Below are 22,352 nucleotides of genomic sequence, written 5' to 3'. Positions count from 1 at the left end.
TGAGTGAAATATTTTAGAACCACAGGCGGAGAACAGTTTACATAGACAGCAATATCATAGGAAATAAATGCAGTCAAGCAGACAAAGATGCAGGCATAACAAATGGCGCTCTCAACAAAGTAAACAAAACCAGAAGTCACCTTATTATTGAGCTGATTTTGATTTGCTGCGTTTCTTAACCAAATGAAGGTCAACTTCAATCTCAATAGATGACAGCACACAGCTTGTATTACACAACAAAAGATCAGACGACAACCAATATTTGCCTTTATCCCTCTGGTTGGTTTTACTTGAAACAATATGCAGGGCTTATATGATACTGACTTTCATAAAACTTATTGAGATGCTTTTACATACACAGTGTAATGAATATGCACGCATCCTTAGTCCTGCATAAGTTTGCGTTTGACAGTTGAAGTCTCAGAGGAGAGATGAACAAAAAGCACTCCAGCAGCAGTCCGTGCCCTCAGTTCATACATGTCATAGTCATGCGCCCATTCTACATTGCCCCATCGCTGAATCTGTGAAGTCAAAAAGGATGGATGAAGATTAAATCAGAGTGACTCCTCTTAACCCCATAAACAGGAAATTAAAGTCGTCGACAGCATTTCCAAATGTCTGTCACGTTGGCATCACAACAAACAGGGGATATGGAGAAAAAGCACAACAGATCACTGTGTCACATAGAAGTCTAAGTGTGGACCATATCTCGCCACAAATATTGTTGCACATGGCCCTTGACTCTAATTTGTAATGTCTGTTTTAAATGTTTGTACAGGTACCACACCACTCACACCGTAGGCCCCAAAATGCAATGTCCAAGTTAAGATTTGCATTTGAAGTCAAAAGTTAAAATGTCATTTGCAGTCCCGGCTGTTTGACAAAATGTTTTGGATTAACAAGGTAAAATAAATTAAGAGTGCATGACTGTACAGGACAACACTGCATCGACATAATTCCAATTTTCATTACTTGGATTCTATGAACTACAATTTAAAATCCAAATACAATTCATTGTAAGACAGAAGAATTATCAGATTTATTATACAACAAGGAGATACAAAGTTTTATGACAGGTATTATCTTGCGTGTTAAGTTGGTCACACAAGATATGCTTCGCACACATTTGCTAATCATTTCTCACACATGTTGAATATTACCTGATACTCCTCTTCCAGCCTCGAGAGCAGCACTGCCTGTTCCACAGATAGATGTCTGTCAATCAACCCAAATGAAAGGACGACAGACTTCAATTGAGTGATCACGTACTCAAGTCCTGGAAGAGGGATTCAATATTGATATTTGCATACCTTTGAGCGTAAAGCACTTGCTGCTGCTCAATCACATGGTAATACTCTTCCTTTTCAAAAAGTACACGACTAAGAAAAATGACGTTTACCAGTCAGGGACCAGAAGTTGTAGGATTTTAGGTGTTGTCGGAATGTGTCTTTGGTTTCTTCAGGGATCTCAGGACCCATAATACTGGAGGAAGAGCCAATTTTGACATCATATCTACCAGTGGGATGAGAAAGAAAAATCATTAAAAAAAACAACAATTATCGAGCCAATATGTTTGTCCAGCAACAAGGAAGAGAATACTTACCGGTTTTCAATCCATCGAAGAACAGGATCCCATTCATTCTTCTGAAGCTCCACCAAACCGTGAGGCTCTTCTACTCTGTAACTACACCAGACGTACAGCGATTGCTATCTTGTGTAAATGAAAGATTTCAGTTAGAACCATCAAATGCACTTAAAGTTATACATAAGGACAGTCACTATGGCATGTATGCTGTAACGGTTAAGATACTGACTTTTTAATTCATCTTGAATTCTATCCATTATCCCAAGTATGTTGCCGGTGTAATACAGATGAAAAATGTAACATACCAGACTGTATCAGTTTCCAGGAATTTTAGAGCTCCGCTGATCATCTGATCCTCGTTGCGCTGAGTTGGATTGTCCAGAGCTGTGTTGCATAAAGTGGTCTGGAGGTAATAGAAGCGAAACACAATCTATTTTGGCCTGTCAAAATTGATGCGCTAACACAGTTAACACCATCATAAACTCATCGTCTGATGATAGATTTGGATGCAACTAACCAATCTGAGAGCATATGCAGTATGTTACACCCCAATTCAAACATGACGGAAAGAGCAGACAATTGGAAACTGATGGAAATGAATTCATAAACGAAAGAAAAATAAGCTCATACCAGATGCATGGTATAAAATTTCAGCGTATCTCTTTGTGCATCCCATTCAGTAGCTACTGCGATGGCCAGAGCTTCATTTGGTGCTGTGAACAACTTTCCTCCAGGTGTCTTCAGTTTCCTTCGATCTAGGTTTATCTCATACAGTCCACCTAAAAGTAATCATCATATCAGGCAGACGGCATGTCGTTATGAGCACCTGAAGCACTGAAAGAAAAAGTAGGAAGAAAGCATATGAATCGTGCAACACTTACCTTCACCTTGTGATATACTGACATCTTGATAAAATCTCTTTCTTTCTGGAAACAAAAGGATGATCGTAGAATGAGGAGGTGGTGCGTTCAACTGAAGACAAACCAATCTTACCTGATGTTGCTGTGGAGTAGTTTACTGTACTTATTTGTTTACCTTGCGCTGGTTTACAGAGGGACAATCCACCTCCAAACCTACAGTAAAATCTAGCAAGACCCCTCAACATAGTGGCAATAATTCAACGATGCTATGTTTTAACGAATGCTGGAGGGAAAGAGGAAACAAGTGATTTACAGCCCGGCGTTCTCTCTAGTTATCGGCGGCATATTTAAGATAGTGAGCATAATATGAGATGTATCGACGCTAATAATTATAACCACTACATTACTTACATTTCAATCAGACTACGCTAAAAAACAACGCGTGTGACCTTCTACATGCCGCACAGCTTGTGTCGTCGTGAAAGGTGGGAGTTGTAGTTTTAATCTTCATTGGTTGTGGTTGTACGAAACGCAACATGAACTACAAATTAGAATCTGACAGTTAGTTCCTGGACTGTAGCCAATTGAGGATAAGGACATTGCCTCGTTGACGGTATTAACCAATGACAAAAGAGGTTACTATTGCCCATAGCGTCTCAACGAAGTGTACTTACTTTTCCAGGAGCTCGGCGCTGGTGAGCCGTAGTGTTAGTGGGAAGGGAGAATTCGGAAAGCTGGATGACATCCACAGCCATTTTACGCCTCTCACAGACATCAACAGAGTTTTCTAGTGAGACGGCCGCTGAGTAGGCTTGGTGCCGAGCCAGAAAGCGGGAGAAATGCCTGTCCCCGCTGGATACGTCAGCGACTCCCGGGGCGCGGCCTTCACATCCTCGGCCTCGCTTATTCCTCCGCCGCCGATCAACACCCGACAACCCGGTGTTGTCACCTCGTTACTGTATAGCGGCTCCAAGTTCAGGGGCCACCAAAAGAGCAAAGGGAACTCATACGACGTGGAAGTGGTTTTGCAGGTGGGGCTTTGGCACATCTATATGATGGTTTAGCCGAGCTGTCAGTGTGTTTATCTCATCTGTCAACCGAGCGGTGTAATGCCTGACAGCCAGAAATCAATAAGCTCTGGCCTGCATGAGTAGTCGAGCTATCCGTCAGGTTGCGGCGAAACAAGTCATCTTCATATCCGTTATGTAGCTGATTCACTGCTTTACATTCCTCCGAAAGTCGTTTAGGAGACGCACGTGAATGCCATTCATTGTAAATAAAAACTGCGCTTTCTCCTCAAGCATGTCACCATGGAGGATTCATACTTGTGCGGCTACCTGAAAATTAAAGGTCTGACTGAGGTAAGACTCGCGTTTGTCTGTTCGCACAAGTAAAATGAAATCGTGCAACACCGATGTTTTCTTAATTATGTGTAAATAGTCTGGTCAACAGAATGGTGTGATAGTCATGTGTTGACATACTCTGCTTCCCGTTGCACAATTGTTCACCACCGAGTGTGAGACTGTTAAAACAGTGACGTTTTACTTTGTGCTATGTTTTTTTCAGTATTTTTCATCGTATAATTGCAGTCATTATGTATGTAGATGACCACACCATAACACACTCCTTCATTTTGAAGTATGCACAGATGTTTTAGGATAGTTATTTCTGCAGTGAAGTCGCACTTTGCGACTGAAATTTGGAGGTTTATGTTCATTTCTGCGTTGCTGTCTTCATTGCAATTGTTTAACAATTTGTTGTGATTTTTCTCGAAGGAATATCCGACCCTCACCACTTTCTTTGCCGGGGAGATTATAAGCCGAAAGCGTCCATTTCTGACCAGGAAGTGGGATGCGGACGAGGATGTGGATCGGAAACACTGGGTATAAAACTGTTGATATCATTACGACTCTCCTGAAAGTCTCCTGAAATAACAAGAAGCTTTTGTTTAAAGGGAAAGTTCCAGGCATTTTACCAGTATGCAAAGACATTTAATTCAGATGATTTTGACTACGAGGATCTGAAGAACTCTGACTTTATTTTCATGCGGTGGAAGGTAAGTAGTACGCCAGGTGTTGGACTTGAATACTAACTTATATACCTGGTAATTCCCCACTTTGTTTCCACAGGAGCAGTTTTTAGTCCCCGACCACACAATCAAGGACATCAGTGGCGCTTCTTTTGCTGGATTCTACTACATTTGCTTCCAGAAATCCACAGCAACAATAGAGGGCTTCTACTACCACAGGAGCTCAGAATGGTAATGAACCCCAAGTCAAATTGCTATTATTGTCTGAGGTACAAATCAATCACCGTTCCGTCTTGAACAGTGACGCGTGTATATTGATACCCTGCCAAACTATGACTTCAGCTGGTGTGATTTTTCTCAGTTGAAATCTTTTGCAGTATTTCATACGTCCCTAGAGACTGTTTACTGGCTTTAATCAAGAAATTGTCTTGGTATTAATGGACACTGCCCAGATAAGATGAAGTTGATCATCACTGTAGTTATGATTAAGAGAGAATACGCACCTTATTCATATTACTTATTCTCCCAAAGTTTCTAGTTGCAGGTAATGAAAAATAAATAAATATATTGTTGGCCATTTGGTGCCTCCTTCAGTGCACATGAAACTGACTTTCAGCAATATATTGTTTGACTTTGAGCTTGTCCTGTCTTCATTTTAAAAGCTTAAAGCTGGCACTGTGAAACCCAGTGCATTGGTTGTATTTGCTGGAGGGTTTTCTTTGCGAGCTCAGGCATATACAGTATTCTCAAGGGAAAACAAGAGCGGAAGAGACATGTTCTGTTGAGGGATCACTCGGATTTTCTTTTTTCTTTTCTTTGCTATTTGCAGCGAATAAATAATTAACATCCTATGTACTTGAAGTTCAGATTCTAATTTTTGCTCCACCTCTGTCTTTTGTTCTTTTTATGCTGCAGGTATCAGTCTCTCAACCTCACACACGTCCCTGAACACAGTGCAGCCATATATGAGTTTCGGTGACCCTGGTCGTCTTTTTTTTTCCTCCTTTGTTTTATTTTATTTTTAATCTTTTTGACTCAACAGACTTGTGGTCAAGTTTTAAAGATGCTACTGAGGAGAAGGAAGAAGGATGAGTGAACTGGTGTAACACAAGATAAGTGGATGTACAGCTTGTTTGTGATGGCGGACACATGAATGTATGAAGGACAAGGATGCAGCTATGCTCCCTGGCTGGAGCTGGTAAAGACAGACCCGGAGGATGGGTGGGTCCGATCTGTTTTTGTTCTCACTTGTTTCCCAAGACAATTTATATCTTGAGATTGGATCTCCCTTCGAGAAAGGACTCAAGAATTCCGTCTACTGTTGGACAATGATTCCTGTGAGGAGTCTGCTGTTTATGAACACCACGAGAAAGATGCTCTTCAGGTTTTAGAATGGGAGCCTAAATAAGCTCGAAAAGACAGTATTAAGCTGGTTCCTTGTTTGCTTGCCAAAAGGATATTTTTGATATTTTGAAGCTGAGTGGCACTTTGAAAGGCTGCAATATGAGTGACACCTACACAAGCTTTCCCCCTGTGTCACTGAAGATTTTGTTCTCTTCACTCAGATTGCTGTGGATCTTGTTTTCCTGAGTGACGTTTGCACAAAAACTGACAATGTGTTACAAATGTGTGTGGGTTTTGTAATGGGAAGTCCACAACACATGCCTGTAGATGGAAAACCCAGCTCTATTTCACATATTATTTAAAAAAAAAATAGGTCAAAGAGCCAAAACAATCACAAAAGTATTAAGAATGAATATTTTATACTCAGATTTGCATTAAAACTTTGTACTCCTTTCTTGTCCTTTTAAATTAACACCTGTGTTACATCCGTGTTTTTTCCTCGACTATGCAACACTCTCCAAAACCCCAGAATTTTCCCAAGATTTAAAGTTTATTCTATCCCTGAAGTATATGAAAAGCAAATTCTATGTTGACATATTTTTGTTAAATTGTCTATAAGGTCTCCCTCCTCTTCGACCCATGTGGTATGTGAACAGTGCCATCTTTTTAAAGGTGATCAGAGTTGTATTATAACTGGGTGGACGTGTGTTTGCTTGTGAAAAAGAATCCCAGTGTGACTGTAACAGAATGGTTTAAAAGAAATCATATCAAAACTTTTCTGACTCACTTTCTGCCTCCCGCATTGATCATCCATAAATACACACATCAAAGCTACAAGACAACAGGTTTCCAGATTTTGTTTTCAAGGAAGTTATCACATGTACATGCACAAAAGAAAAGCGACAAGTTCTCAAAGTATTGTAAATCTATGTTGGTGCAGGGATCACATTCGGCAATGTTATCTGAGAAATACTGTACTGTTTGTTTGTTTCACCAATTTATCTTCCTCTATATAAACATTTCCTTGCTTTTGATTCTATGGCAAAGTGGTCGGGATACTCAAGCAAATTTGGGTTTTGTAACACAATGACTTTTGTGTTGATTTTTTTCAAGGACTGTCAGTTTGCCGTCATTGTGATGCGTGCAGAAAGAACTAAAGGGGCAGGATAACAATAGAAATAGTCTTCTTTTTGTGAAAATGTTCACAACTTCAAATTAAAATGAAGTGTGTTCTAACGTATGAAATACGTTAAGAGGTAAATAATGAGATCAAGTGAACATTTACATGCAGAGTTGTGTTATAACAAAAAAGAAAGACACAAAAAATGTGTTGGCTGCGCTTTTAGAATGCACCACCAGATGTCACCATGCTACAAACAAATAACGTCGCAACTACCAGACGGTGTAGCGCTGGAGTGACGTCATGGTGACGCGATGGTGAATGGTTAAAAAGCTACAGCGGCAACATAATGATTGAAACGGATGGTGCTGATACTCTCAGTTTCGAATTGACGTAAACTACTGAGAGTCACGAGAAACTTATTTCAACTCCACATTTTAATTGCCGGACAGATGATGAACTTCAGGTTGCTCTCTTATTGGTTCTAATACCTTATTCATTCTAAACGTTATTAACATTCCACCAAACGTCTTCAGTGCCTTGGACAGTCAGTATTTTCCAACCAGCGCGAGAGAGATTTTAGACGAATCCACCACCGTGGTGAAGTGTCGGGGCAAAACATGGCCCCTGCAGTAATGTATACAAAGCACACTTCGGCCAACCAACGGATGCTTTTCAGAGAAAATAAGTCTGGAGTGGCTTCCAAAAAAGTTCATGCCTTAGAAAGTACAATGAAACCCTTGTGCGCCGCCAAATGACTCAACAAGGATTGATCTCTTTTCTGATCAATTTAACTACAAAGCCATGAACCAGATGTCTTTGTATTGTATTGTATCGATAGTGATCCTATTTCACCTACTGCTCTTGGATTGTGACCTTCAGTTAAGGTTATGAAAAATGTAATCTAATCTCACATGTCAATTTATAAAAATTAGTCTGCACATTGACATTCTATTGCTGATGTAACTCCTCGCTGGCATAGAAATGTCTATCACTCTTCCAACTGGCCCAGATCTGAACGGCAAGGCTTTTGTACTTCCGTGTGGATATAGGAAAGTTTCCATTCTCTCTCGGACGGCTTATGCTGCTGCTCACATACTAGTAAAAAGCTGAGTTAAAAAACATAAAATTCAAACACTTATTTGGCATTGGTGAGGTTGCCAGGTAGAGATTTGCGCCAGTGTTGTGGGCGGCTATGAAACTTAACTGAAGTTCGATTCCTATTCTGCCTACTACTAGTGAACTAAGTGTTTGCCATGCGCTGGAACAATCCATGGAAGTTCATTGATTTAATCTTTCTTTTTTCTTTTTTTTTTTAATTAATAGTCTTCTAAATCAGTTCCTTGGCAGATCTACTGCTCTCTTAAATGTCTTCGGAGAGAGTTCTGAATGTTGCTGTAACGCTTTATTAGTACCGCTTATTCATCTGAAAGTAAAGTCACAAAGATCAAATGAAGACAGGGATCAAGATCAGATACTGGACACTTCTAGAACACCACTCTGAGCTTCTAACACTCTGCAGCCACCTAGCGCGGTCAGTCAAACAGCAATAATGCTGTCATTGTCCATGGCCCCCTAAATTACCGAGTGAAGCTTTATGCTTTCAAACCTGGTCACATTTTGCTCTGAAATAAGATGAACACGCAAACATCTCATCAACTGAAAACTGCTCCTGATGGCAGAGCAATAAACATGGCAGTGTATTGTTAAAGCGATGAGAGCACTTGTATTTTTTACTTACTGTACTTGACTTAATTACGATTCATTAATTACAGCATTATTACAATTAGTTAATAACAACCAAAAATTTAATTTAATTTAATTGAACAGTTTTCTCGCCAGACAACACAGAACCTTTGTGAGTGTAGGAGTTCCTGGTCCACTGATCACACTGCTGCACAAGACACGTGGCAGCTAGGATGATAACAACAACAGCAAACATGGAGGAATCCCTGAACAAAAGCAAACAAAAGCTTCTGTTTGCTTTTGCTCAGGGATGTTTTTCACTACACAATGGCCAGGGTTTCCACTACAGTACTCTGAATGTACTTGAAATTCTTATAAAATTGAAAGTCTTATATGAAGATTTTCAAGACATTAAAAGAGCTTTAGTTTAAATAAGTTAATATAAAAACTTGAATATAGCCACCATCAGGTTTTATTGTGCCATTGTCAAACTGATGCAAAATAAACAATATTTTGTTGTTTAAATGTACCTGTATGTATGGGTCCATCATTTGATTCAGTAATATATCAAATTCATTCAAATTGAAAATTGTGGCTTCTTGTGGCAAATATTTTTTTTTACCATTAAACTGCGATTAATTGAGATTAATTCATCACAAATTCTCAAATTAATTAGATTATTTTTTTTAATCGAATCCCACCCCTAATATATATATATATATATATATATATATATATATATATATATATATATATATATATATTCAGGTAGCACTGACATCGTCATACAGATAATTTGCAATGTTCTTTCAGAAACATTCTTGAGGAGATTATGGCTGTCAGCAATGAATCACTTGTGAGTGAGTGAGTTACAGGTGTTTATATCAATTACACTTGTCTACTGCAATCCTAATCTAGAGCACTCAAATCACTTGAAATAAATTCATGTGGCGGAAGTGGTGCAGAACATCATTTAGTTATAACCAGGGTGTGTCCATAAATCAGGTTCTTGATGTAAAAAAAACAAAAAAAAAAACCTGTGCAGAACGGTAATTCAGCCTTTGCTCTGACTTTGATTATTGAAATTCCAGATTTGCGCAAAGACCATTTATGAGGCTCTTGAACAAAGCTGTTTGCTTTGTTTTTATGGCCAGCTTGAGTGCTTCCCAGCAGGGATCATCTATTTCCTTCTTGCCTTGCTCGCCGCCATTCAGAAACAGATGAGTAAGACCTTCAGCCAATCCTTCAAGAGTGCCAGATTCTGCTCATAAAGCTGAGCACGTAGGCTTTTGGTGTATCATTAAATGGTCACTCTTCTTCCTTATTACCAGAAATGTTTCAAGATAAATCAAGTTTGCTTCCTTCTGTTTGTTTCCTAGTAAATGTTATCCATTAACGTGTTTGTTGGCAAAGCCAGGGCACCGATGCTGGCAGTCTTCATGAATGCCTTTGTGTCCCTCAGGTGATGAGAGTTTACAGTTCACAGCAGAGCTATTGTTGTAAATATCGCGAAGATGGATTGAAATGAAACCATGTGCTGTGCACCTGGACAACATTTATTTCCAGGAACGCCAAACAAAGACATGATTGTGAAGTCATGTGAAATATTTATGTAGCTGTGGTGTGAGAAACGTGGATTACGGTTTTTGTTTCTCTCAAAAGCTTTTCCATTCTGGGCCGCTAGAGCACTGCTTTTTGGTGATTTCTTTTTTTTTTTTTTTTTTGCAGTTTTTCTGAGTTGCTTTGGTACATTTCTCAGATCAGAATTCTAATTCTCACAACTATTTGTTCAATCGGCACATCATTGTGTCACCTGTGCGCATCAATAAAGCACCTTTTCATGTCTTTGATCAGTTGCAAATGCTTTAGTACGTCCACACCTAAAGCATCAGGTTGGTCAAAATGCAGTATCGCGCGTCTCTGTTGAATAGTCACCCTCCTCACAACATTTAGGCTTTAGCTCTTCTATGCAAAATGGTTGATCTTGTCGTCATTTGTCAAGTACATTTCTATATATTCCCATTAAACTTTTTCAATAAATCTGTCCTGAATGTGTTCATTGCTCCCAGGTGAATCTTGTGTATGTATGATGTATGAAGCAATAGATTCTTTACTTACTTGTGCTGTGGAAGCATTTGTGGCCCACTCTACAGGAGCATTAGGAGGTGTAGGAAGACTGCACTGTAATTCCTACCAGATGTACAGTTACCCTAAAACGTTTGTCCTATCTTCATATTTAAACTTTTTTTGTTGCTTTTTTTCCCTTTCTCCTCTGCAGTCTTTTCCTTCCTGTATAAATGACCACAACAAATTACAGTCCAGTAAAGCGTAAATGTGAATCTTGTCCCATCACTTGCAATGAATCTCACACATAGACTAAGGTATATCACACAAATATACAAACTTTCCCCAAACCTACATCTAGAGTCACTGTTATTCTGACAACACGACTTAGCAATATGACTGTCTTGTCCAAACACAATGACAACAATTCTTGACATTCTGATGGCACTGACATGTTCATTGACTTTTGAGGGACGGACTCTTTCGAGTAGGACCCAGGGTTTTGCAGGCAATCCATGGTGTTTTACAATTTGTACTCATTGTTTAGAGAAATCTACCAAAGCGACTGACAAAAACTGTAAAACAATCTTTCTTGTAGAAAGCAGCCAAATTCTCATTTTAATGAATTCAGTGTGCATGGGAGATTAAGACAAAAATATTCCTATCAAAACAACGAATAACTAATGCTAAATTTCTTTGACTTCACTTGCACTGCTCAGGTGTTTGTGTGCAGTATGATGGGCTGATGTTCTCCCGGTACCTTCCAATCCTGTCATGGCAAGAAGACATTATCAAGATGTTTAGTTTATTTTATCATGCTAATTCTTTCGTCACAGTCTTTCAGGTCTGGAAATTATGACTGTAAAATACCACTTTAATTGGGGGAAATGCTAATCAAACCACATAACCAGAAATCCACCAACACCACATCCACAATCCACCACAAAAAAAAATAAAAATACCCAGACTTGAAGCTGACAGGGCACTTAGCGTCCACACAGTGATTCAGTTACATCATTTTGTCACACTTGAACAAGTCAACAGGAAATGTTCTTCACATGAGTTTCTTCCGCCTCAACAAAGGCAATTAAGTTTTTGGAAAAAATAACTATTATCTACACCCACCTCAATCTTCTAAGTCTGGTTATGTAATAATCACACCCACATTGTTGCGTAACTCCGGATGGAAGAGTTACGAGAACATGGTGAATGACAGTTAATAAGACGATTCAATGACAAATGATATTGGGTAATACTCAACCAACCACATGCTATAAATGTTTTTGTCCCCATAAAATCTATGTGTAGAGGTAAAACAAAAGAAGATAAAGAAATCTCAATAGTGTCTTAGTTGGAGCAGAATGCAGCCATGAGGCGGGGCAAGCCAGTTTTCTTCTTACGCCGGTCCCAAGCCCGGATAAATGCAGAGGGTCAGGAAGGGCATCCGACGTAACTTGCCAAACGAAAGATGCGGATCAGACAAATGTATCTCATACCGGATCGGTCGAGGCCCGGGTCAACAACGCCAGCCATAAATGCTGTTAACCAACAGGGTGCTGATGGAAATTGGACCACTGTAGGTCGAAAACAGAGAAGGAGAGGGGGACAGCTAGTTCTTGGTGTGTCATGTGGAAGAAAAAGTGGATAAGGAGACTTGGTGGTGGAACAAAGAATTGCAGGAGTGTGTGCAAAGGAAGAGGTTAGCTAAGAAAAACTGGTACCTTGAGAGAACAGAAGAGAGTAGACAGGAGTACAGGGAGGTAGTGGTGTCAATGGCCAAACAGAGGGCCTATGAGGACTTGTATGTGAGGTTGGACAGTAAGGAGGGTGAGAGAGATTTGTACAGGATTGCAAGGTAGAGAGATAGAGATGGGAAGGAGGTGCAGCAGGTTAGGGTGATCAAGGACAGAGAGGGAAATGTTTTGACTGATAACAGAAGTGTGTTGCTGAGATGGAAAGAGTACTTTGAAGAGCTGATGAATGAGGAAAATGAGAGCGAACAAAGAGTAGAAGGAGTGACCATCGTAGATCAGGACGTAGCAAAGATTCATAAGGCAGAAGTGAGAGGGTATTGAAGAGGATGAAGAGTGGAAAGACAGTGGGCCCTGATGATATACCTGTGGAGGTGTGGAAGTGTTTAGGAGAGGTGGCCGTAGACATTTTGACTAGAACATTTAACAAGGTCATTGAGAGTGAGAAGATCCCTGAGGAATGGAGGAGAAGTGTGCTGGTGCCCATCTTCAAGAACAAGGGAGATATCCAGTGTTGTGGCAACTATAGAGGGATAAAGTTGATGAGCCATATGATGAAGTTGTGGGAAAGAGTAGTGTAGACTAAGGGCAGAAGTTAGTATATGTGAGTGACCAACAGTTGACCAACAGTTTGGCTTCATGCCAAAAAGAGCACCACAGATGCAGTGTTTGCTTTTCGAATGTTCATGGAGAAGTACAGAGGAAGTCAGAAGGAGCTCCATTGTGTCTGTTGGACCTGGAGAAACAGTACGACAGAGTGACAAGAGAAGAGTTGTGGTATTGTGTGAGGAAGTCTGGAGTGGCAAAGAAGTATGTTCGAGTGGTGCAGGACATGTATACCAGGTGTAAGACAGTGGTGAGGTGTGCTGCAGGTGGAACAGAGAAGTTCTTGGTGGAGGTGGGACTGCACCTAAGGCTCAGCTATGAGCCCCTTCCTCTTTGCGATGGTGATGGACAGGTTGACAGATGAGGTTAGACAAGAAGCCCCTTGGATGATGATGTTTGCAGATGACACTGTGATCTGTGGTGAGAGCAGGGAGCAAGTGGAAGATAAGCTGGAGAGGTGGAGGTTTGCCTTAGAAAGGAGAGGAATGAAGGTTAGCCACAATAAGACGGAATACATGTGTGTGAATGAGAGGGAGCCAACTGGACAGGTGAAGTTACAGGATGTAGAGATAGAGAAGGTGGAGGATTTGAAGTAGTTAGGCTCAACCGTCCAGGGCGATGGAGAGTGTGACAAAGAGGTGAAGAAGCGGGTGCAGGCAGGATGGAATAGCTGGAGAAAAGTGTCAGGTGTGACAAGAGGGTGTCGGCAAGGATGAAAGGGAAAGTGTACCCAACTGTCAAGCCAGCAATGTTGTATGGTTTGGAAACAGTGGCACTGAAGAAAAGACAGAAGGCAGAGCTGGAGGTATTAGAGATGAAGATGCGGAGGTTCTCTCTGAGAGTGAGCAGGATGGACAGGATCAGGAAGCAGTAGATCAGAGGGACAGCACATGTCAGGTGTTTAGGAGACAAAGTCAGAGAGGCGAGATGGAGATGGTTTGGACATGTACAGAGGAGAGAGAGCCAGTACATTGGCAGGAAGATGTTGAGGTTGGGACTGCCAGGCAGAAGGTGGAGAGGAAGGCCAAAGAGGAGATTGATGGAGGTGGTGAAGGAGGACATGAGGTTTGTAGGTTTGAGAGAAGAGGAAGCAGAGGACAGGGTGAGATGGAGGAGGATGATCTGCTGTGGCCACCCCTGAAGGGAGAAGCCCAAAGGAAAAGAAGAGGGAGTCTTGACAGTTGTCTGACTCCCATGCGTTTTCCTCTTGAGCATTAGACAATGGGGTTTAATATTCATGAATTAAAGCAGGCCATCTCATCATGTTACAGCAGATGCTTCCATGGTTATCTTGGTAATTCATGTGATGTCAGTGTTCCAGGGTTAGTTTACACAGCCAGGGCTACGTACAGGGCACCTCACTTTTAGGACCATAGAAACGTGTCTGACAGTGTTGAAAAAAAGTGTTCCTGCAACAGAAATATTCACAAAGGTGCACTCATTTGACCTGTTTGACTTTTCTCCAGAGTGAGCGCACTGTGTCCTTGTGTTTTTTCTGGCAGTTATCCTCACCACCTGGTGGAAGTATGTTTTAATTACTTAATGACCTAATGAGTAAAATGTAGAATCATATTTGGCATAACAATTGTGCCATGTGCTTGTACATTTGCACCGAGGTTTGTCACGCAATTGCTGAGAAGCACGTGTTTGGCAAAGCTAAATCAAAGTGCCTCTGAAGGAAGGAATGTGGGGGAGCTCAGTGGGAAACATGACCACACCCCATCACGTCACAAGCGCCTGAGTTCAACTGCTGCCGTTCTACCTCGAGGCGTGCCGTCACAGTAAAGCTCCAAACAAACATCCGCATCTCCAACCTTTCCAAGAAGTCAACAGCACAGCCGGAGCTGACGGTTTGGATGGTCCAGCACGTGAATTTGAGCAGTGGTTAGACTCAGACTGATATTCTACATATTCTGTGGCAGTCTGTTTCACTCTCACCAGATGCCGATGGAAATACATAAACAGTGAGTGTGTAAAAATAAATTGCTGAAATAATGACTCCTACATTCAACTACTTCCTCAAGTTTAGGTTCCTGATGTTTTTAACCTCAAGCATCACATCGCAAGAAAACCTCTCAGGACACTTTAAATCTGAGAAGCCTTTACATTCCACGTTGGCTGACGTGATGTTTATCAATGACAAGCTGCGCAGTGCTGACCTTTCGCACAGATCCCCTGGTGGAGGGGAGGCAGGAGGGAACCATGGCATCGCTTCAGACAGCAACGCTCACGTGCTGCAGTCGGGATAACCCCTCAGAGTGTGATCCCCTCATACTATCCTCACTTTGAAGAGACACCTGCTCCCTCCTTCTCCACACCCACTCTCGGCCTGCGCGCTCCATCTCGCAGCAAGACACATAAAGCTTTCCTCACTGGTCACTGATAGCAGATATTGGTACCAGATGACAAATGTGCAACACGTGCAAAGAAATATGACTTTGGGGAATACATCAACTGCCAGAAAGTTCTCGATGGTTACGATTATTGAAGAGTATTAGAGATAAACAACCCTGACTTCCTGGTTAAATAAATAGATTTGAAAACAGTTCTAACACAGATGAATAGTGAAACAAATAAAATAGGGAGAAACCAAGGGACACAGACAGAGAACCAGACAGACGAACATACTTACTATTGTGTGTTGTGTTGATTTTACAGGCGTCATCAAGTGGTTTAGGCTTTTAATGGCCATCTTGTCTGATGTCTGACTGCTTCAGGAAGAAGCTGGGGATGATCATCATCAGTAATACTGTAAAATATCAGACATTACTGATCCTTATCAGAAGGCAATCTCTGGTGATGTGGAGAAGTAATAAAATGGATGAATAATATCTTCTGTGGTAGCAAGAGAGATAACAGTGATGGTGTAGGTAACAAAAGAGGATAGCTGTTAAAGCGAAAACAAGGAAAGTAGACACAACGGTAATGTTTTTGCACACTTGAATTATAATCAGGGCCAACAATCTTATGGTTATATCTATATCACAAACTTTTGGAGATTGGGTTACCTTGGCAACCGTCGTATCTGTGAGACAACCTCTGCAATGATTAACTCCTGCCAACTGTGTGGCCATGGTATTGTTGGAAAGTAGTATCTTTTGTGTCACAAGGAAGTTCCGCTGGTATATATGGAGTGCGTGACTGTATGACTATATATTTTCAAAGTAGTTTTATTGCAGCCATCAAGATCGGAGACATGATTGCCTCCACACAAATCATGTGGGTGAAAAGCAAACACTATGAAAACTGTATAGTACTAATAAAGGTATACACAACTTCTCAAAAAGTGCAAACAAACCAACCAAAGTCATCCAAGTCCTTAAAATTCCACCCCTCAGCAGTCATGTGGACTGTTTATTATGGGCTTGCACTACCTGTTTTTCTTGTTTCAGATCCAATGAGGGACACTCATCACGTTCGTGGATGAAAGTCGCGCTTAATTATCATCGCAATAGAAACCAGCTCTCATTCAAATGCAGGACTCGAAGTGCCACCAATTAATCACGTTATTTCCGTTGGGAATACACACAACCAATGTAAATGAGGTGTCAGTGGCGGTGGCATTGTCTCATCTTCAGACCAAAATCACTAAGCAAAGCATGTCACACACTAAGAGTTTGTTTTCAACACAATGCTATGGTGATGGTGAAGATGATGTCTTTTGATATTTGTGCCATGTACAGCCATCTATCAAATGCTTGCTGTTAAATTCCCTTTTCTTGTACTGGTAAATCTCAATGTGACATTTAGACACCCGCACTTGTATGACTTAAAAAAGAGCAGGGGAAACTCCTGCTGCCGTTGAAGTCACAATTGCAGGCCCCGCCCCCACCCACTCTCTCCTCCAGTATAAACAGCAGCACAGCCTGACTGCAGCAGTGGAGGATCACCATCATTGTCACAGAAACTGAGGCTGCCAACACATTTTTCCAGCCGCAGGACTAGAGTCATGACTGACCTGCAACGTTTTGTTGTAAGCGTCCGCATCATTGGCGCTGTGATCAGGGTCACCCCAAAACTCAAGGTGAGTCAACACCCCTCTATTGCATTCACTTACACTGAACCGGCATTTCTCTGAGCACAATCATTGATTTTGTTTTAACCGCAGACGTTTATGCTGTCCGTGCTGTGGTCAGATGAAGCTGAAGTCATTGTATACCGGTCTTTCGGGGATTTCAAGAAACTTCATGTGAGTTTGGAATATTTAGTTTCAGAGCGCCTGTGAGTGGCTGACTTATCACTTATCTTTCATTGAACAGATGCAGCTGAAAAAGAAGTTTCACCACACAATTATCCACAAAGTGAGAACAATTCCCAAATTCAGAGGTATGCTTACCACAACCTTTGCCAACGACTGGAAATGTAACTTGCCTTGTGTTCTACACAAGATTTTGAAGCTAAACATTGGTTGTTAGTTGTTGTGCCTCTGAGCATCAGTCATGTCTCCTACTTTTAGGAAAGGCCTGGAAGAGCAGCCAGCAGAGGGGATCCAAGCGCCCCGTAGTTCGAATGCAGTTCCTTGAGAGCTACTGCGACAAGCTGCTGAAATGTGACCAGTCTGTCACCCAGAGTTCAGAGGTCAACCAGTTCTTCACTCCCAAAGACCATGATCTGCAGCCAGATTTCACCAAGAACAGGTAAAGGACGACGATCTTATGTAGAGTGTATATTCATGTCTGTATATTCATGTCTGATTCCCTCATCCGGCCCGGAAGGAAAAAAACGGTCCATCATGCGATTTTTATTTCCACCATCATCCCACTAAGTACCTCTTAGTCGCTTTTGCCTTTCACTGCACGTAAATTAACGTTTAATATTTCAACAATGATTCAACATTATAATAAATAAATGACGGAATATAACATATTTCATAGTTTCTGTTTCATTTAGGTCTGAGTCGGAGACCATCAGAACCTAAGTTTGTGTAGTGAACAGCAGATTTTGAGACTTGGTGAGATTAAGTTAAAAATGTATTCCACCACAATATATTCAAATACAGAACAGGGCTTTTTTCTTAACTGTCATGTCATTTGGTCGTCTGAAGTCTAAACAGGGGAGGAGGGTCTGATGAAACTGGTAGACAGAGACACACTTAAGACATGTTTCCAGGACAGGCGGACAAGAGCATGCGAAAGGCGCTGCAGTCTGTACCAAGAGAACCTAAACAAACTCCTTCCCCAAATCATGGTAGAGTGGAGGGGGCAGAGGAAGCAAGAGAGGGATGGCAGACAGTGAGCGTGAACCAAAAGCAACAGCAGGCCAAGGACCAGAGGAGAGGACGAAGAAGCCACAAGTAGGGGAGCGGAGGACGTCTGACCAGGGAGGGAGAGAACAGCAGCGCGAAAGAACTTAGGTCTGCCTCATTAACCAGAAATAAAAACACAAAATAGAAGTGGATCATGACAATTTTCCTTTGAATACCATTTGCCAAATTTCACCAAACTGACTGAAATAATAAGCTATGAATGGAATTGATTTTCATAGACAAATGCTCCATGTTGTGAATTGTTCAGACAGTCAAGATAGTCCAGATGAAATTGCAAAAAGATACATACATTATTGTCAGTGTGTGTGAAGCTTTATTCTGCTGTCCTCCCACCCAGCATCATGATCATGCCCTCGGATGACCAAAACAATGGAGATGGCAGCGGAGATGTCCACCGCCGCTCTGTTGGGAATGTCACTCAGCCGTTCGCCACACAAATTTACCGTTGTGTTGAAGCATATGAGACAAAGGATAGTAAAAACCGCCCCTTCAAAGTGGCGGTGGATGAAAAGCTGGACGTCCTGATCAAAGACCCTGCAGGTGAGTGACGCAGTGAAATGGCCTGCTTTCACAAACTGCATGACACTGACCACTGCCCCCGTCCAGGTTGGTGGTTTGTGGAGAATCAGGAAAAACGCTTGGCTTGGTTTCCTGCTCCATACCTGGAGCTGCTTGGAGAAGAAGAAGATGATGATGATGGCGCCCTGTCTGCAGGTTTGTTGTCATCTTTTGGCTTCAGTTAGTTAGAGACAGGCATGAATGTTGTCACATGTAGAGCGGACTTAAGGACATTCCTCTAAGACACCTAATCTTGATGGAATGCTGCTTGTTATCCTCCTCAGAAGTAAAACCGTCGTATCACTGAGATGCTACTCTAAAATACCTGCTCATTTCAGGCAGTCTTTGAAGCTAATCTTTGAAGTCATAACAGCATAGATCACGATTTTGGCATGTGAGATCTGTCTGCTGCCCAGCCCCTGCTTCACCAAGCCTTTCTTCAGTCAGCCAGATAGACCCTCTGTCTGTTGAGTGTTTTGAGATTGCTTGTGTCATGACTGCTCCTGATAAGAGTCTGTCTGTGTCAAAGGGGGTCTGTACCGGGCCATAAGAAGTTACTCAACTACGAAGAGCGACGAGGTGTCCGTGCCCATCGGCTCGGTGGTTGAGGTGCTGAGACAGTCTAACAACGGCTGGTGGCTCATCAGGTATCTACATCTCTGAGCTTCACAGCATATTTTGCGAGTCCTCACCAATTTCTAAAATAAGTATCTGGACTTCCTCTCGCCAGGTTCAACAGGAAATCGGGTTATATTCCCGCCATGTATCTGCAGCCGTACAATGACCCACACGCTGCCTTCCAAAGGAAGATGCACAGCTCCACCCTGAACCTGGACGCCAGCCTGGGCTCTGAGGCCTTCTATCCTGCCATTCGTGCCACTTCAACAGTTCAGTCCGGGCGGCTGCTGAAAGCCCAGTCCCTGGATGTCCTCCCTGAGAACTGGTCTGAGAGCTTCCTGACAGGGAACTCCTCTGAAGGTCGCAGTGCCAGCCGAACCAGCGCCGAGTCCAGCTTTTCCAGCTTTTCCGCACAGAGTGAAAATTCATCGAGCTCCCAAGACGACACAAAGCTCCACCAGCCCGCAGCATCTCCTCAGGCTTCTGACAGCGACAGCGGGAGCCTGGACCTCAGCATCTCAGATAGCCACAGCTCTGATGAATCTGTCTCCGGGCGCAGCGCCCCCAGAGTGCCCACCAGACCCAAACAGGAGGAGATCATGACTCGCTGCACCACCATGACCCGAAAGGCAGCCCTGGCAACCAAATCCAGGCTCCTGCTGCAACCCAGTCGCTAAAGACACTTCAGATATGTACAGCTATTGAGTCAAGTTATGCTTCCCCTGCACTAGTGCTTTAAAAGTCTTCTTTCTGCTGAGAGCATACTCACAAAAAGAAGCTTAGTTTCTTTGTTTACGTCTGTAGCTTCAATGAAGCGTCATGCCGTACAGGTACATTCGAAATGATCTGCCATCTATATTCTTTGGTAGAAAAACTGACAAGCTCTTTTGTGCGCACTTCTGATTTACTTTTAAAGCACGTTTATATTTATAGACTTTCAACTGTTTACACTGAACACATGAACATTGTTTGCATTTTAATAGTTTAACAACTAAAACAATGTACACAATTACGACCTGCTCACACTGTAGTTTCATTATTCCCAAACATGGAATGGATAAAATATTTGTATCTATTTTTTTAATGAGTCTTGATGATGATGATGTTTTTTTTTTTTTTTTTTTTTCTGGGACAGCAGTCATCAACCATCAAAAAATGTTCATGGATCTATAATTGGAGGAAAAGACTTGTATACTGTTGCCATGGATTTAAAATAAAAATACAATGCAGACATGCCGCAGCTCTAGAGCAATCCATCGAGTCCAAACTCTCTTCCTAGAAAGTACCTGGTGCTCTTCTAGTGATAACAACAAAGTGTGTCTCGGGCAAGTTGTCCAGGTGACATCCCAGAGAGTGATGCCTATCCTACCTTAAAAGCCTCTTTCAGATTGACACACTATTTAGTGTTTGTTCACTTTTGCAGCAAACATTGATCATTCCTTGCAGCTCTTCCTATGACTGCATACCACTTGCCTCGCCCTGATCTGCCCTTTGTTGAGAGGTGGAAAATTCTCTCATCAGACCAGATGCCACCGCTTAGATTTAATATCTACAACTGCAACATTTAGATTTAACTTTGAATTGCAAAGTCTCAAAAGTAACAAATATTTGCTGAATTTCACCACTGTGGAATAAATAAAGAAACGAATAAAAATCTGGGACGTTGCCACATAGTGCTGCTGAATCTGAAAAATAAATGTGGATCTATATTTTTTACTTGCAGCACCCAGCGGGAGTTTTTCAACTGGTGTGCCCCGGCAAAATGGTCCAATCTCTAGGTGCGATTTTCATTAAAATGTTTTTTTTTTACAAGACTTTCGACTGAACCTTCGGCAGTGTGTCTCGTTCAATGAAAGAAAGTTGAAAAGTTGAAAAACACGTCACTAAGCAAATTGTCATTGGCGCAGCAGAGGTTTTACACCAAGGGGTTTTGAGAAATCTGCATCACACTCAACTCACTGATTCACTCTATTTCATGCACGCTGAGAAACAGACAACCCACGGAAATCATCCAAATTCTTTTTAACTGGCTGCCAAAGCATTCTTTCGGTGACTGGATTCCGTCATCTGCGTTATACATATATCTGCCTGAAGGAAAAAAGATGTTATGGTGATCAAATTTCATCCACAGCAGAAATTGATACATGGTCGAAACCAAATGCAGAACTCTAGACTCAATTATGTGTATCGGTTACATAACTTGGCTTGGGAAAAAAAACCCAGGCCGCCATATATTATCTTATGTCAAATGTCAAACAAGATTGATCAAAATTTCAATAAACAGCAGACCTCTGCCTATGTTTGGAATCTCCTTCACCGCCTCTGTACCTGCTTCAAATCGCAATCGCAGGATCCATGTTATTATTATTACTTTTTTTTTTTATGTTTGTCTTTCCTAGAATGAGTCTGAACCAGCATGGCCAAAAACAGATCTGCATCATTGGTACTCAAACCAGTCTGACTAGTTCATAATTCATGGTTATCAGAGCTCATATACAGCATTGGCTGACAACTACTGAATTCAGAGGTTGCCCTACTTACCGTAGCAACATTGTATCATCATCGGGCTCATAGTAGTCAAATAAAAGTCATTTTACTCTCTTTATCTCAATGTGATCTTAATCTCTCACTTTTCTGAATCATCATTCATTTCTTTTCTTCAGATCTCTTCACTCAACACTTTTCCAACCTGCAAATATAGTGGCTTGAGTCAGATGTCTTCTCTGCAGTGAGCACAGACAGGTGACCATTGTCTATAAAGTTTCTAACGCAACACTTTTCCAACCTGCAAATATAGTGGCTTGAGTCAGGCGGCTTCCTATCTGCTATAAACATCATCTTATCATTTGATTTATTTGGTCACGT

The 22,352-nt window shown here is 41.6% G+C and overlaps 3 protein-coding genes across 3 annotated transcripts; 2 read left to right on the top strand and 1 right to left on the bottom strand.

Moving 5' to 3' along the window:
- Position 1: 1 nt before the first annotated feature.
- On the bottom strand, positions 2 to 2,918 carry atpaf2 (ATP synthase mitochondrial F1 complex assembly factor 2). Its single transcript, XM_053882778.1, has 8 exons — positions 2,579 to 2,918; positions 2,467 to 2,511; positions 2,216 to 2,364; positions 1,891 to 1,988; positions 1,604 to 1,684; positions 1,400 to 1,512; positions 1,161 to 1,276; positions 2 to 521 (listed from the first exon to the last, which is right to left on the bottom strand). The coding sequence occupies exons 1-8, from the start codon at positions 2,688 to 2,690 to the stop codon at positions 384 to 386; spliced, it is 852 nt and encodes a 283-aa protein (XP_053738753.1). The 5' UTR covers positions 2,691 to 2,918; the 3' UTR covers positions 2 to 383.
- Positions 2,919 to 3,110: 192 nt separating this feature from the next.
- On the top strand, positions 3,111 to 6,941 carry LOC128766009 (glucose-induced degradation protein 4 homolog). Its single transcript, XM_053877336.1, has 6 exons — positions 3,111 to 3,476; positions 3,747 to 3,806; positions 4,221 to 4,328; positions 4,400 to 4,501; positions 4,575 to 4,705; positions 5,390 to 6,941. Exons 1-6 carry the CDS (start codon positions 3,285 to 3,287, stop codon positions 5,451 to 5,453), a joined length of 657 nt encoding a protein of 218 aa, XP_053733311.1. The 5' UTR covers positions 3,111 to 3,284; the 3' UTR covers positions 5,454 to 6,941.
- A 9,993-nt stretch (positions 6,942 to 16,934) lies between these two features.
- Positions 16,935 to 20,164, top strand: LOC128758722 (NADPH oxidase organizer 1-like). Its single transcript, XM_053865026.1, has 8 exons — positions 16,935 to 17,069; positions 17,154 to 17,234; positions 17,305 to 17,371; positions 17,502 to 17,682; positions 18,649 to 18,851; positions 18,918 to 19,025; positions 19,399 to 19,516; positions 19,600 to 20,164. The coding sequence occupies exons 1-8, from the start codon at positions 16,995 to 16,997 to the stop codon at positions 20,162 to 20,164; spliced, it is 1,398 nt and encodes a 465-aa protein (XP_053721001.1). The 5' UTR covers positions 16,935 to 16,994.
- The last annotated feature ends 2,188 nt before the right edge of the window (positions 20,165 to 22,352 follow it).

Source organism: Synchiropus splendidus, chromosome 1 (genome assembly GCF_027744825.2).
Source record: "Synchiropus splendidus isolate RoL2022-P1 chromosome 1, RoL_Sspl_1.0, whole genome shotgun sequence".
NCBI classification, from domain to species: Eukaryota; Metazoa; Chordata; class Actinopteri; order Syngnathiformes; family Callionymidae; genus Synchiropus; species Synchiropus splendidus.
This window is presented reverse-complemented; position numbering and strand designations above follow the sequence as displayed.

What these genes read in the sequence shown, in the direction of transcription:
- atpaf2 (XM_053882778.1), bottom strand. Translation starts at nt 2,690, where the DNA reads ATGTTGAGGGGTCTTGCTAGATTTTACTGTAGGTTTGGAGGTGGATTG. An exon ending in CTACTCCACAGCAACATCAG is followed by an intron (nt 2,512 to 2,578) that starts GTAAGATTGGTT and finishes TTTTGTTTCCAG; the next exon opens with AAAGAAAGAGATTTTATCAA. An exon ending in AATTTTATACCATGCATCTG is followed by an intron (nt 1,989 to 2,215) that starts GTATGAGCTTAT and finishes TATTACCTCCAG; the next exon opens with ACCACTTTATGCAACACAGC.
- LOC128766009 (XM_053877336.1), top strand. Translation starts at nt 3,285, where the DNA reads ATGCCTGTCCCCGCTGGATACGTCAGCGACTCCCGGGGCGCGGCCTTC. An exon ending in ACGTGGAAGTGGTTTTGCAG is followed by an intron (nt 3,477 to 3,746) that starts GTGGGGCTTTGG and finishes TTTCTCCTCAAG; the next exon opens with CATGTCACCATGGAGGATTC. An exon ending in TTATTTTCATGCGGTGGAAG is followed by an intron (nt 4,502 to 4,574) that starts GTAAGTAGTACG and finishes TTGTTTCCACAG; the next exon opens with GAGCAGTTTTTAGTCCCCGA.
- LOC128758722 (XM_053865026.1), top strand. Translation starts at nt 16,995, where the DNA reads ATGACTGACCTGCAACGTTTTGTTGTAAGCGTCCGCATCATTGGCGCT. An exon ending in AACAATTCCCAAATTCAGAG is followed by an intron (nt 17,372 to 17,501) that starts GTATGCTTACCA and finishes TCCTACTTTTAG; the next exon opens with GAAAGGCCTGGAAGAGCAGC. An exon ending in AACGGCTGGTGGCTCATCAG is followed by an intron (nt 19,517 to 19,599) that starts GTATCTACATCT and finishes TCCTCTCGCCAG; the next exon opens with GTTCAACAGGAAATCGGGTT.